General features: G+C 32.8%; 1 protein-coding gene across 1 annotated transcript in view; it reads left to right on the plus strand.

The window, feature by feature from the left end:
- Window positions 1-4,652, plus strand: part of LOC126887626 (protein LSM12-like) — a 50,448-nt gene extending 45,796 nt beyond the window's left edge. Inside the window, exon 5 of the mRNA XM_050655229.1 lies at window positions 4,310-4,652. Within this exon, the coding sequence (XP_050511186.1) occupies window positions 4,310-4,384 (75 nt within the window). The 3' untranslated portion in view covers window positions 4,385-4,652. The remainder of the gene's footprint in view (window positions 1-4,309) is intronic.
- Window positions 4,653-15,379: the final 10,727 nt, after the last annotated feature.

Below are 15,379 nucleotides of genomic sequence, written 5' to 3' on the forward strand. Positions count from 1 at the left end.
GAACATGCAAATGGGGTCTGACGGAGGCAAAAAAAGATACGGGCTCGACACGTTGGGTGCCAGTTGAAGCGTTTTGCGTACAACTGGAGCCGGAAGGAGGCTAAAAATGAGTCGGCCTCACACGTTGGGTGCCAGTTGAAGCATTTAACTGGACAAGACAACAACTGGATACTGAAGGAGGCAGAAAAATGAATCGGCCCCACGTTGGGCGCCAGTTGAAGCGTTTTACATGTCTGCTCATTATGGGGACAAGGAAAGAACTAACTATAAAAATACTGGGGGGTAGGAATGGGGCTAGTAGAAGGAACAGACACGCAAACCTTCATTGCAAGACGGCAGCTCATTTGTTGTGCGGGAGCTAGGTCGTAGATTCGTTAGGGAAGGGGAGAGGGGTGTTAAGATGACTAAACTACCATAACCAAATACAAAGGGTACTTACTCAGACTAGAGGATCTTTCTACTATTTAAAAAAGGACGCCGTTTAAAAAATCCTCTGGTTCACTTACGGGTACTTACTGGACATTTCTCTCACTTTCGGGGTACCAAATGGGGGGACAATCATCTTTGATTCCTCTTTGGGGTTATACTGGGCAGCATCTGTTGGCTTCTATGCCATTTCTTTCTTTATTCTAAAACTTACACACAGTTGCATTAGAATTTAGTTAAAATTTTTCCAAAAAAAGGTTACAAAAATAAAATGGTAGATACACTTACAAAACGTTTATTCAAAACTTTACCAGGTTTATTCAAAATTTTACTACAAAAACAATGATTACAAACAAAACAATGTTGGGCAGTATATGTCAAATAAAATTTGACCTATTTATTTCAACACAAGATTTGACGTAGCTGTCAAATGTCATAAGTCACTGCCAATTTTTACTATGAAAGCAAATTTCTTTATACAATTATTTACCAGCAATTTATCCACTTGAAATTTAGTAAAATTAAAAAAACGTATCATACCTTAAAAACAAAAAAAACTCTTCGTCACAGTCACAAACTACAGGGGAGGAGTTCATCAACAAACAGGGTCATCGAACTGAGGCAGGGGGCAGGGGGAGGACATGGCTTCTTTCTTCAATTTCATGGCAATCACTGGAGGGTGGGGTGTGGGGTAGACATTCCATACACAAATCACAAAGGGGGCTCTTCTGGGAAATTGGAACTTTTCAGGGCAATCAACTGGAACTTGCATAGGGACAGGAACAAACAAAGACTTCTACACAATGCCGGCTTATAGAACTGCGTCACAACTCAACCAGAGTATGAGAGCACAAAATTCTACCATACAAATCCACTATGGGGCAGAAAAATCATCGTGCACTCACACTAGATCTTCTTAACTTCTAAAACGACCATTCTATGCTTATTACCGGCGAGGAACAAAAGGGGCTACGCCCTTTTTCAAGTGAGTACCAGCCGAGGAGAAGACGCTATCACCTCGGGACGTAAAGCTGGACTAATTTGCGCTTCGCTCTGAAGCTACTACAGGGGAAAAATACGACGGAAGTACCGAGCGATTTTGATCCTTAGGGGTGCTTAGTTGACAAAAACTCAACTCTCAGTTCAACATTTCTTCTAGAAAGTTCATCTACGCATCAGCGCTTCTTATAAATTGTAACAAATTGAAATGTTATGCAATACTTCATGGCTGTATACAGGGACGGCTTGGGATCTTATAATGATATTGAACTTCACAAAATAAATTAAAAAAATAGACATTCTTTTTGGGAATTGGGATATTAAATTAATGTTGGAGTTTTTTCAAACGCTACAAAGGTGTCGAATCTGAAAACCCCGATTATTCACATTCGATAGTTGAAAATGGTACGGATGACATGTCGCCATTACGAACTGTCGCCCTTACGAATTATCCGTTACCATTTGTGGGGTTACGAACTGTCGCGTTACGAGATGTCACGAGTCGGAGCGTTCTTGCTTATTTCCTTTCCTGTTAATGTGGTGTATAAGGCTCCATTTTTATTCTTCAGGAATTGTGTGGGGCTCATCCCTTATTTGGGTGATTAAACTGTGGTAATCGTACCAGGATCTTTCTTCGAATTTTTTCTACCATTTGAATCGGTAAGATCAGAAAGGGCGTGAGTCATTTGTTGGACATTTAGAGAAACTTGACTAAAACTGTTCTGATCAAGCAGACCTTATTTATTACAACTACAATATGTCATAAATATATTGTAGTTGCAATAAATAAGGTTTGCTTGATCAGATAAGTTTTCATCAATTTTCTCGAAATGTCCTACAAATGACTCATGCACTTTCTGATCTAACCGATTCATTTGAATTCAAAGTTTTGCATCTTTAAATTTACAAAATAGTTCAGCTAGACTGGTATAGTGTTTATAATGTCGGCTGAAACATGTCATTCCGACGCGATTTATAAGGCAGTTTAATATCACATTTACCGGTAATCAAGTTAAATTATAAATATAACACGCGATAATGATGCAAACATATTTGAACAATCCCCGTACTTCGTATGAAAGAGATGGAATAAACAAAGAATAAAAGGTAAAGCCCATCAAATAAATATTGGACATTAATATATTATTCAAAATCACCAATATTTTATATGCTACTTGGACATTCGATATCACCGGCGACGGTCGGTGGGTGTACACTTCCCGTCATAAAAAAGTGGTACACTTTTTTCCCAATGTAAACCTGTCTTCAGACTTGACACAATGGTTAGTGAATCACTTCGTTGTTGCCATTACAAATAACGGAATTTTACTAGATCTAAATAAAAAAAATAACGTTCAAAAATGTATAAACTTTTTAGATACAGTCCATTCATTTTACATATTCCCAACTGTAAACAAACGCACATGGAAGCTAAACAGGGTCGTCCTGAAGTGTATCTTAAAAACCAACACGCTACCTACAATTTGAATTTGCAGACTGACCAGTTTGGACCTGTAAAATGAGAATCCGCCTCGTTTAGGGCAATACATTACATTTAACAGCCTCTTGACGAATGAGACGGCGAATACTAACACGTGCGTTTGTTTATAGTTGGGAATTTGCTATGTGAATGTGGTGTAGGTATTATTTTTATCATAAAACAACCGTATCTAATAAATTTAATAACCAGAGAGAGCGTTGTTAATCTTAAAAAATCCACTTATAACTGAAAACTAAACGATTAAACATAATAAAAAGCAATAGGTCCAGTCCTCGATGACTTATTTAATTACATAATATCAGTCAGATTTGACAAGTTGGTCAAAGTAAATATTTAACGATGGCACGTCAATTAAGTAAGTGTGATAGAATGAGAATAATTTCTAAAATAGAAGATGGTTGGTCTGTCCGACAACTGGGTCAAGAGTTCAACAATATTTTCGTTGAACTTTCGAAAAAACTAAAACTTTTTTTATACACTATGTACTTTATGACCATTTTATGTACATTAAAATTGTCATTATTCTATATTTGAATATAAAAATAATGCGCCCAGGTCTCGTAATACAATATATTCTTTTAATATTTGCCGTCAATCAGTTTGTTTGGGTGTTACAATTGCCTTTATAAGTCTGGACCTCAGAAGTAAACATACAAACTATGTCGACATGGTGTTGTTTTGAAGAATAAGTTTTTTTAATCCACTTATCTTAGTAGTTGTATTATACAAATTGGTTATGTATTATCAGTAGTAATTGCACAAGAGCTCTAAAATTATTGAATTTTTCCCGAGTTACACTTTGACAGTTTTAATTTCACGAGCCAAAGGCGAGTGAAATTATGTCAAAGTGTCACGAGGGCAAAAATTCTATATTAATTTTAGAGATTGTGTGCAATTTGTTGCGATTATTTCATGAATAAAACTGTTCACCACCAAAATTTTATTGTAATTTATTTATGTAAGTACAAATTAGTACAATTAAACACACAGTTAAATATTAATTTGACGGTTGAAAGTCATCACTTTTATAATTTTTAAAACATTAATTGTCATTAATGTCACTGAATGTATTTTTTCGTAGCAACGAAGGGCATCTGACGTAATATACTTGACGACGGGAAATTATCAAAAATTATCGATTTAATTTAGATTTATGCAGCTTTCTATTGGTCAGAATCTCATATGAATGAAATAATCATTAAAATATTGTCTTTCGAATAATTATGGGATATATCAGATTTTTTTGACATTTAAAATACTCTACTTTGCAGTTGCTCGAAATGACATAGTGTAGTTGACTTCCGAGGTTCAGAAATATTATATCACTATTATAATCACTGATATATTATATAAATTCAATAAAATATTTCTGTTATCTTTTAGGTCGAGAAACACATGAACGATTTAGCCTTAAACAACCAGAGTCAAGGAGTTTGCCAGAACAGTAATTTGCAATAAGTTAAAACAAGATCTAGATAATTTATAATATCTATTGTATGATATACCTCTGTTACATTTGATTTTCAAGAAAACAATCCGAAGATCCTATTTTTTATTTGCATATCATTGTATTAAATCACCAACTTTTACAAAAGTGAAAATCATTGTTTTTTTTTTTGTTCATTTTTTTATGATTTTGTATTGGTCAGTATACAGTTTCAACTTTGTTTTTGCCAATACAATATTCATCTATTTATTTTATATGAATAAAAATAATAATTTACTATTTTGTTTTGTATTTTGTAGTTTTTCAGAATGTCAATGGCTATTTTATATACTTAATACAGGGTGATTGGTTAGTGGGGTAAAGTTCCGTAGATCCGTTATAGTAATAGATGGCGATAAAAGTTAATAACAAAAATTGTATCCAACTTTGAGATTCACATTTTAAAATTAATTAGAATATTACAGGGTATTCGATAACTTATTGGCAGACCAAATTTATGTTTTTTTTAAATAGAACACCCTGTATTGTATTTTATATTAGAAATCTTCTTAACTTCTCCATTACAAAAATATAAAGGTTTGTTATGTTATACAGGGTATTTACAAAGTTATAACCAATTTTGTATGAAAATCGTAACAAGTTCAACTCCTTGTATAAATAAAAATAAGCACAACGGCAATGGTTTATTGATGCCGTATTTTTTTATTTATTGTCAAAATTTTCAAAAATGATTGATATTGCTAATTTTCTTTATATTGAATACAGGGCGAGTCAAAATGCAAGTACATTGTTCTCTCAGTAATTTTAAATGGAACACCCTGTATTTTATATCACTATCGAAAAGTACCATTACCATAAATTTATTAATTTTCGAGATATTTTCATTTTTCCATGGACCAGTAGCGTGGCCACCCAGATTAAGAGAATTTAATAAACTGGACCGATTTTTTTGGGGTTAATTTAAGAATGAAGGTTATAAAATGTGAAATAGAATACAAAATATATTTTGAAGTGTTAATTTATAAATGCTTCGTAGTGTAAGTAACTCATTCAATGACCGTTTTTAGGCATGCATAAATGTGTTAGGAGGTCATTTTGAACAACTTATGTAATTAAATATATAAAATATTTTATTAAAAGTAGCTTTTAATTTTGTCAAAAATGTTGTATTTTGTGTTCATGTTTTTTTTTTTGTAAAGTTTTTTACGGATAAATTATTTTTCATTCTTTCTTTGTTACATTTACATACAAAAGTAGTTTTTAATTGTTTTCACAAAATGTATTTTTTGTTGTGTTTTTTTTTTTTTTTTGTAAATAACCAATAAATTATTTTTCTTTCTTTATTTGTTACACTTACATACAAAAGTAGTTTTTGATTGTTTCAAAAATGTTGTGGTTGTTTTTATTTGTAAAATTTATCACCAGATCGATAATGAGTAATCGTAAATTGTCAGTTTTAGACAATTTGTCTACAACATTCCCTATGTCTATATTTATTAATTTCGAGATATTTTGATTTTTCCATGGATCAGTAGCGTGACCACCCAGATTAAGAGAATTTAATCAATTGGACCGATTGTTTTGGGGTTACTTTAAGAATGAAGGTTATGAAATGCCTCCGACAACAAGAGATGAGATGAAAAATAGAATACAAAGTATATTTTGAAGTGTTAATTTACAAATGCTTCGTAGTGTAAGTAACTCATTCAATGACCGTTTTTAGGCATGCATAAATGTGTCAGGAGCTCGTTTTGAACAACTTATGTAATTAAATATATAAAATATTTTATTAAAAGTAGCTTTTAATTTTTTAAAAGATGTATTTTGTGTTCATGTTTTTTTTGTAAAAATTTTTACGGATAAATTGTTTTCACAAAATGTTGTATTTTTGTTTGTTTTTTTTTTGTAAAATTTATAACCAATAAATTATTTTTCTTTCTTTATTTGGTACACTTACATATTGATTGTTTCAAAAATGTTGTGGTTGTGTTTTTTTTTTGTAAAATTTATCACCAGATCGATAATGAGTAATCGTAAGTTGTCAGTTTTAGACAATTCAGTCATGGCTTACTTAAAATTTGGAAATGTTTAGACCCGTAATTAATAATTTGCTCTGAAAAATGAAAATATCTCGAGAGCTAATAAATTTAGACATATGGAATGTTATATATAAATTAAAGTACGGTAATGATAATTTTCAATAGTGATATAAAATACAGGGTGTTTCATTTAAAATTACTGAGAAAATAATATAAGGACTTGCGTTTTGAACCACCCTGTATTCAATATAAAGAAAATTAGCAATATCAATAATTTATGAAAATTTTGACAATAAATAAAAAATATGGCATCAATAATCCATTGCCTTTAGGCTAATTTTTATTTATACGCTGTGAGCTCGTCGTAGAGGGGATATTTACAAATTCGCGAACGCCAGTAGTGACAAGTTTGTAAACGTTTACTGGAAATTTGACATAAATGTCAAAAGTGATTAATTTAAAATTAAAATTAAAAACATTAATTATAAACAATATTAGTTGGTCAAAGCTGTGGTATATATTTTTACCTTAAATATACTTACGTTTTAAATACTGAATTTAAGTTTTTTTAATGTTCCGTAATATCTAATTATAAATAATCTATTATAATCTTAGCGCCATCTACACGATTATTGTCAAAGTATCCGAAGTAAGAAATTGATATTTTATCAATAGAACGTCAAAATGATTAAAAAAATCGATTACAATTTAATTACTTTTTTGCGTTGTAAATATTAAGCGATAACAATTAAATAATAAATTTAAAAATTACCGGTAAAAGTTGAATTAGTAACCGCTAGGAGCGACACTAGCGAAGCTCAGAGCGTATACAGTAAGTTGAACTTGTTACGATTTTTATATTAAATTGGTTATAACAAATACTATTGACTGTAATACATCCAACTCCCACAGAAATCTGGAAGCACGTTGCCTCTAGCGCCACTGTCGGCTTGAAGTGAAACTACGTTTTGAAAATGTAAAATTTGACATAAACATTCAAATTTAATTTTATAAATTTTTGAATAAGGAGCTAATTTTGCTAAATTAAATTAAAATAAAAATAGTTCTAACACTTACACAAAAACAATAATAAAGCAATTTTATAAATGTAAGGTTAGATTGCTCTTGTTATCACCGCACACCACTAGATGGCGCTATATTGTTTGCTTCCTCAAATGTAATGGAAAATGTCAAGAGTTGTATGTATTACAGTCAATAGTATTTGGTTATAACTTTGTAAATACCATGTCTAACATAACAAACCTTCATATTTTTGTAATGGAGAAGTTAAGATTTCGAAAATAAAATACAGGGTGTTCCATTTAAAAAAAAGAATGTGTGTACTTTGTACGCACGTAAGAAGATATTCTTCTATTATATAGGTAATTTCAACGAAGTAAATATACTTAACAGGTTATTTGTATTTTATTTAAAAATTAAAGTAACTTTCTTATCTACCGCTTTCAAAAAAAAATTGTTAAAACAACCAAAAATAAAAAAAAATATGAATCGCTCAGGATTCGAACCCGCGTCATTCCAATCTCGGAGCTAACGCCCTACCAACTACACCAGCGAGGTACTTCTAATTGACATGTAAGTTTCGGATATAATTACACAACACGGCGACAAATAGTGTAAAAATGTTATGTCTATATAATATTTTATTATTTTACTACAGAGAAACACAAATCCAAAAACACATGAATTATAATAAAATAATACATTTACTAAAAACACTAATATATTCTTTTAATGACTTATTTGCACGGATACAGACACATAAATACCTATCTTGAAAGATTAGCAAGGAACTACATACTGTCTGTGTGCGCAGGCATGCAAATTTATGTACAATTTTACCCTCAATCGAATCGCGCCTAAAGAAGAATATCTTCAAAAACTTAAGTTTGGTCTGCCCCTATGTTATCGAACACCCTGAAGCTCAAAGTTGGCTACAATTTTTGTTATTAACTTTTATTGCTATCTATTACTATAACCGATCTACGGAGCTTTACCCCACTAATCAATCACCCTGTATATGCTTTTAAAAGATGAGCTAGTGTATATAGATGGCATCGGATGGCCTTTTGACGATATTTCTCTACTGCGTAAAGGAATATGACTGATGGATAAAATAGACCAGTCTGCAATTTTAATTTTCTGGATATTCACCTATTTACTTATCTTTGTAAAATCCTCGGTACTTCATTTGAATGGTTTATGCGTTGGAGGGACGTTTCAAAGGTTTATGCCTGATTTACACTCAGTCCAGTTGGACAGGGAAGTGGGCAGCATGAGTGTGTAAATATGTCACTCGCGCTGCCATTGTTCATAAAGCTGCCATTGCACGGCACTCTCAATAGGGCTTTTCATTGAGTCATTTGTTTCGAGCATATCGTCTGAGCCGAGGCTACCAAATTAAGAGTCACGCAGAGAAGAATGGAGCGGTCAATGTTAGGAATACCCGTGTTGAGTACCCCCCCCCCCCACTTGCAAAAATTAAAAAACAAATATGAGATTTATGAGCTTTCATATTCCGCAAATTAAAAATTTTGAGCTCGTTCCACTGAGCAGGAATTTAATATTTTAGTGGGGGCACCCCACGAATTAAACTACTATTAACTTTTTTGTAAAAACTTAGTTTTTTAGTGATTTACGAAAAACCGCTTCAAAACATGCATTTTTTTTCACGAATAGCTAAAATCTTTGATCTTTAATAACTTAAAAGTATCGACTTTTATAATAACTTTATATAACAAATGTTGCTTATAATTTGTACTTATATTGATTTGTGCAGTTATTTTTTATAAAATAATTTTCACCCCTGAGAAGGAGCTGTATCCACCCTCAGGGTAAAGGCGGCACCATGTCACCTTTGTTTCTTGAGGGATCCTCTAACCACTGACCAATTTTCGTGAAAATCGATGAAGGTTCACCGAAATTTAAGATAATCGTTGATTTTTACCTCAGTGACTCATACATTATTAAATGATATGTAGTCGCCAAATAATGAATTTAATGCATTTTAAGTACAACTCTCTCTTAAGCCGGTTTTCTTGCGAAGGGGTTGTAGGCAGTGGCGGTTTCTCCATAAGTGCACATGTGCACGTGAACCCCCAAAATTATTTCCACACCAACATTCATATATGTAATACTAGATGACCCGGTGAACTTCGTTGCACCTTAGATAGTGTGTCAGAATTAGATAATGTGTCATAATTTTACTCAAAATCAACTGCTCGAAAATGAATTGCTCGACATAAAAATTGATTGAAATACAAATTCCTCGAATTAAAAATAAAATTATATGTCTAAATATTTATTCACAATAATGCAAAATTTGTAGGTATATAAAAAAAGGTACATTTAATAGGACAATTATATGATATTCGGAAATTAGAAAAAAATTAGACGGAAAGGTACATTTAATAGGACAAATTATGTGAAATTCATATTTTGTTCAATTTGAGTTCAAAAGTTAAACTGTTGCACTTTTCTTTTATAAAATTTCCCGCTCGTTCTTCTTCTGTGCTCAGAATTTTTCTACTGCTTACGGTTCGCTATTTCGGAAACGGACGGCGCTAGAGACAAAAAAAAATAGTACCATTATGTTCGGAATTCAGTAGGGAGTATGCGCTAACACAGACGGAACGGCGTACGTCGACTGAACCCCCGCTAAAATGTCGAAAGCGACGCATCCCTTACTATACTTTGATGCAGTGACACACACCAGGCGCTCTTAAAATTTTCGTTGCAGCGGCGTTACCGCGACCCATCCTAGAAACCATATCTCGCCCTAATGTCGCCAATCGGTTTTACGACTTCGACGGCATATCATAAATGCGTGTATCGTGGTATAACACAGACGTTTGAGCTGTTTTCTAGCGAATTTTGTTGTGAGTGTTACCAAAGCTTGTTTAATGATGGAAATTACAGACTTGAACTATATTTTGCCTTGAATTTTTTACTCCCATATCAAATTATTTTTATATGGGACTCATTTTATTTTTAATTTTTTATCTTATAGCTTAAAGAGCAACTTAATTAGGTACAATATTTCTATCTGGAAAAAAGTAATCTACTAAAAATATTTTTTTTTTCAAATTTTACACAATACAGTTTATACTAATAACTTATATATAATTTTATTTGATGTCTAGGTATGTAAAATAGTTCTCCAGTTCTCTAGTTCTCCACTATATCCTATTTTTCGCCTTTCCTTTCCAGTGTATAATTTTCATCGATACTATTATATTCCTGAAACTTTTTTGCAGTCCTAGTCTACCTCGTCCCTAGTCCCAACTGGTCTTCTTAGCAGTACCATCTTTGGCATTCTTTCCTTATCCATCCCCTCAAAATGACCTGCCCATCTGATTCTTTATGACTTTGTTTATCTTGTTATACTTGGTTCCTTGTAATGCATCCTTAATTCTTGATTGCTGCTTCTATGCCAGCCGTCTTCCGTATCTGTAATATTTTCCCTGAAAATAGCTCTCAGTACGTTCCGTTCTCAACTCTTTATCATTTCTCCTTCTGTTTTATTTAGCACCCATGTCTCACATCCGGCAGGTGACTGTTGCTCTTATTACGGTTTTGTATATTCTGGTTTTCGTCTTTCTCGATAAGTACTGTACCTTTAATTTGAATAATTTTTTTGTTAATAATATTTTGTGAAACATCACTATTTCCCAATAAATTGGGTATAATAGAGGGGCATCAATTTAACACCTGTATTTGCTCAGTGGCGTACCATTGAATGGACAGCCTCTTAGCGTTATAAATAGTTTTTCTTAGGTGATATGCTTTCCCTCATAATGGTGTTATTTCTTGAAAACGGCTCTTTTATACTTACTAATAACTCCTGAAAATATTTTTTAGACATTCTTGTAAAATTAAAAAACTTTTCTGGGCCTTTATTATATTAATTTCGTTATATAATGTGTAACAAAATTCCTTATAGTTTCGTTCTTTTATGATGGGATGTATATAATATCTGTGTTTCTTTTTTTCTTTAATATAAGATAAAATAAACTTGCATTTATTACAAAAGACAAATCATCATAAATTTCAGATATCGTATCGTACAGCAGCCAACACGCGACTAAATTTGGCAACTATAAACCACCAAAAGCGTCCGCCAAAATTTTGATTATACCAGATTTGCGCCTCCGCCAAAATTTGATTCTTACACCAGAGATCTGGTCCTTCGGCAAAATTTTAAAATATTTTTTGTACATTAAAAATAGTAATCATAAAGTTAAAAACTTTATATTTTCACGGATTTTAGTACAATTTTCGCTCATTCGTTTCGTGTGCTTAGTGTTGTCTCTAGTGCTCTCGTGTTGTCCTACGGCCTCGTTTTGCTATCTCGGAAACTAATTGAGCTAGAGAGACGACGTATACGCCGTTTTTTTCCTATTAAGCAAGGAGTCCACCTGCCAAATTTCATGAAAATCGGTCAAGCGGTTTCGGAGGAGTACGGTAACAAAGCCTGCGAATTAGAATTTTATATATATAGATGTTAAACCACGAAATTTTTTTAAAAAAATAACGGTTAAAGATAGAAAAGTGAAAATTTAGGATTATATGTATCTTTTGCTTGTGAATCATATACAATTAAGAAAAATCGGTTTGTCGAAAAATAAAAAAAAATTTTAGGGGGGGGCAAAGCCCCCTTATAACGTACGGCTATGAAATATAGATAACAACCTACTTCCTGTCCGGTCGAGTCCACCTGCCAAATTTCATGAAAATCGGTCAAGCGGTTTCGGAGGAGTACGGTAACTAAAGCCTGCGAATTAGAATTTTATATATATAGATGTTAAACCACGAAATTTTTTTAAAAAAATAACGGTTAAAGATAGAAAAGTGAAAATTTAGGATTATATGTATCTTTTGCTTGTGAATCATATACAATTAAGAAAAATCGGTTTGTCGAAAAATAAAAAAAAAATTTAGGGGGGGGGCAAAGCCCCCTTATAACGTACGGCTATGAAATATAGATAACAACCTACTCCCTGTCCGGTCGAGTCCACCTGCCAAATTTCATGAAAATCGGTCAAGGGGTTTCGGAGGAGTACGGTAACAAAGGCTGCGAATTAGAATTTTATATATATAGATGTTAAACCACGAAATTTTTTTAAAAAAATAACGGTTAAAGATAGAAAAGTGAAAATTTAGGATTATATGTATCTTTTGCTTGTGAATCATATACAATTAAGAAAAATCGGTTTGTCGAAAAATAAAAAAAAATTTTAGGGGGGGCAAAGCCCCCTTATAACGTACGGCTATGAAATATAGATAACAACCTACTCCCTGTCCGGTCGAGTCCACCTGCCAAATTTCATGAAAATCGGTCAAGCGGTTTCGGAGGAGTACGGTAACAAAGCCTGCGAATTAGAATTTTATATATATAGATGTTAAACCACGAAATTTTTTTAAAAAAATAACGGTTAAAGATAGAAAAGTGAAAATTTAGGATTGTATGTATCTTTTGCTTCTGAATCATATACAATTAAGAAAAATCGGTTCGTCGAAAAATAAAAAAAAAATTTAGGGGGGGCAAAGCCCCCTTATAACGTACGGCTATGAAATATAGATAACAACCTACTCCCTGTCTGGTCGAGTCCACCTGCCAAATTTCATGAAAATCGGTCAAGCGGTTTCGGAGGAGTACGGTAACAAAGCCTGCGAATTAGAATTTTATATATATAGATGTTAAACCACGAAATTTTTTTAAAAAAATAACGGTTAAAGATAGAAAAGTGAAAATTTAGGATTATATGTATCTTTTGCTTTTGAATCATATACAATTAAGAAAAATCGGTTTGTCGAAAAATAAAAAAAATTTTTAGGGGGGGGCAAAGCCCCCTTATAACGTACGGCTATGAAATATAGATAACAACCTACTCCCTGTCCGGTCGAGTCCACCTGCCAAATTTCATGAAAATCGGCCAAGCGGTTTCGGAGGAGTACGGTAACAAAGCCTGCGAATTAGAATTTTATATATATAGATGTTAAACCACGAAATTTTTTTAAAAAAATAACGGTTAAAGATAGAAAAGTGAAAATTTAGGATTATATGTATCTTTTTAGTAGCAATCTGATTCTCGAAGCGTGAACATGTACCGTCATTAAAAGCGCTAGAGAACTTCCTTATCGTAAAACTACCTAATTAACTAGTAATTATCTTATCAGCATCAAAAAATTGTTAAAGTGAAAAGTAACAAAAACCAAGTGATTAGTGAAACAAACAAAAGAAATATGTTCCCTTCGGGGAACTTATTAGGATTTGATAATAATGGCCAACCAATTTATCAACAAATGAATACTATACAGGATGTCCCAACAATAAATAACCAGAACCAGTCAAACCAAACAGCAGTAAAACCGCAAGTACCATTTTTGTATTTTAATCAAACACCATCTAACCAGATAACAAATCAAATGTCATGCTCAAACCAAATACCTATTCCAACCCAAATAGCTATACCAAACCAAGTACAATTTCCTAGTCAATCAACTGCACAAAATATTCAAAACACTCAAAACCCTATTCAGTCACAATACACAACATTATCCACAAACCCTCAATGCTCACTCTCATCAACACAAAACACCAATAACTACACAGATAGCGATAGCGACATAGAACTTAACGAAACAGAAAACCAAAATAAACATCCTTGGCAAGAAGTTGCCAATAAGAGAAAAAGGATGAAAAGACAAACAACTTCAGAAAAGTCCAACCAAATCCAAACACAAAACAGATTTGATTCCCTCTCAAAAGAAAATCTAGATGAACAAACAGACAATTTATCAAATACACAAAACACAAATATCACCAAAAAAGATCCCTCACCGCCACCAATCTATATTTATGGAGTTACTGACTATAGTGCTATGATAGCAAACCTTTCAACTGCAACTGCTGCAGAAACCTATTACACCAAAACCATTTCAAATAATACAGTAAAAATTAACCCTACAAACTCAGACACCTACAGGACACTCATACAGCACCTTAGAAAAGAAAACATTGTACATCACACTTACCAACCGAAACAAGAGAGGGCCTATAGAGTTGTCATAAGAGGATTACACCATTCAATACCCACAGCAGATATCTCGCATGAATTAAATAATAAGGGTTTTAAAGTTCGCAACATAATTAATGTTAGACATAGAGTTACCAAAGAACCATTGCCCTTATTCTTTGTCGATATAGAGCCAAACGAAAACAACAAAAACATATTTAACCTACAAGTCCTACGAAACTGCATAATAACAGTAGAACCACCTAGAATAAAAAATACAATAGTTCAATGCACAAGGTGTCAAAAATACGGGCATTCAAAAAGTTACTGCCTAAGGCCATTCGCCTGTGTTAAATGCGGAGGATCACATGACACAAAAACCTGCAAAAAAGCACGCGACACACCAGCAACATGTGCCTTATGTAATGGCAATCATCCAGCAAACTATAAAGGATGTGCTATATATAAAGACCTAGTCAATTCGAAAAACAAAAATATAACAAGCAGCATTCCTATACCTAGAGTTGCAAGCCTAAATAATAATAACACTAATGCTCACCACATACAACAATCACATGTAACATATGCTCAAGTTGCAGCAACTAATACTTCTTCACAAGACAACAACAATAATTCAGACCTTTCAAATAAACTTACAGAGTTCCTCAACGAATTTAAAAATATGTTTGCACAATTGATAAACCAAAACAGCATGATACTAAGCATGCTTACAACAGTGATAAATAGAACGTCGTAATGGCTAACTCACTTAGAATAGCAGAGTGGAACGCAAATGGTCTAACAAACCATGTGCAAGAAATTATACTATTTCTAAAATTAAACAAAATAGACATCCTACTTATATCCGAGAGTCACACAACTGAGAGGTCTTTTATAAAAATTCCACACTACTCTGTCTATTACGCAAACC

The sequence above is a fragment of the Diabrotica virgifera genome, chromosome 7, assembly GCF_917563875.1.
Source record: "Diabrotica virgifera virgifera chromosome 7, PGI_DIABVI_V3a".
In the NCBI taxonomy this organism is placed as follows: domain Eukaryota; kingdom Metazoa; phylum Arthropoda; class Insecta; order Coleoptera; family Chrysomelidae; genus Diabrotica; species Diabrotica virgifera.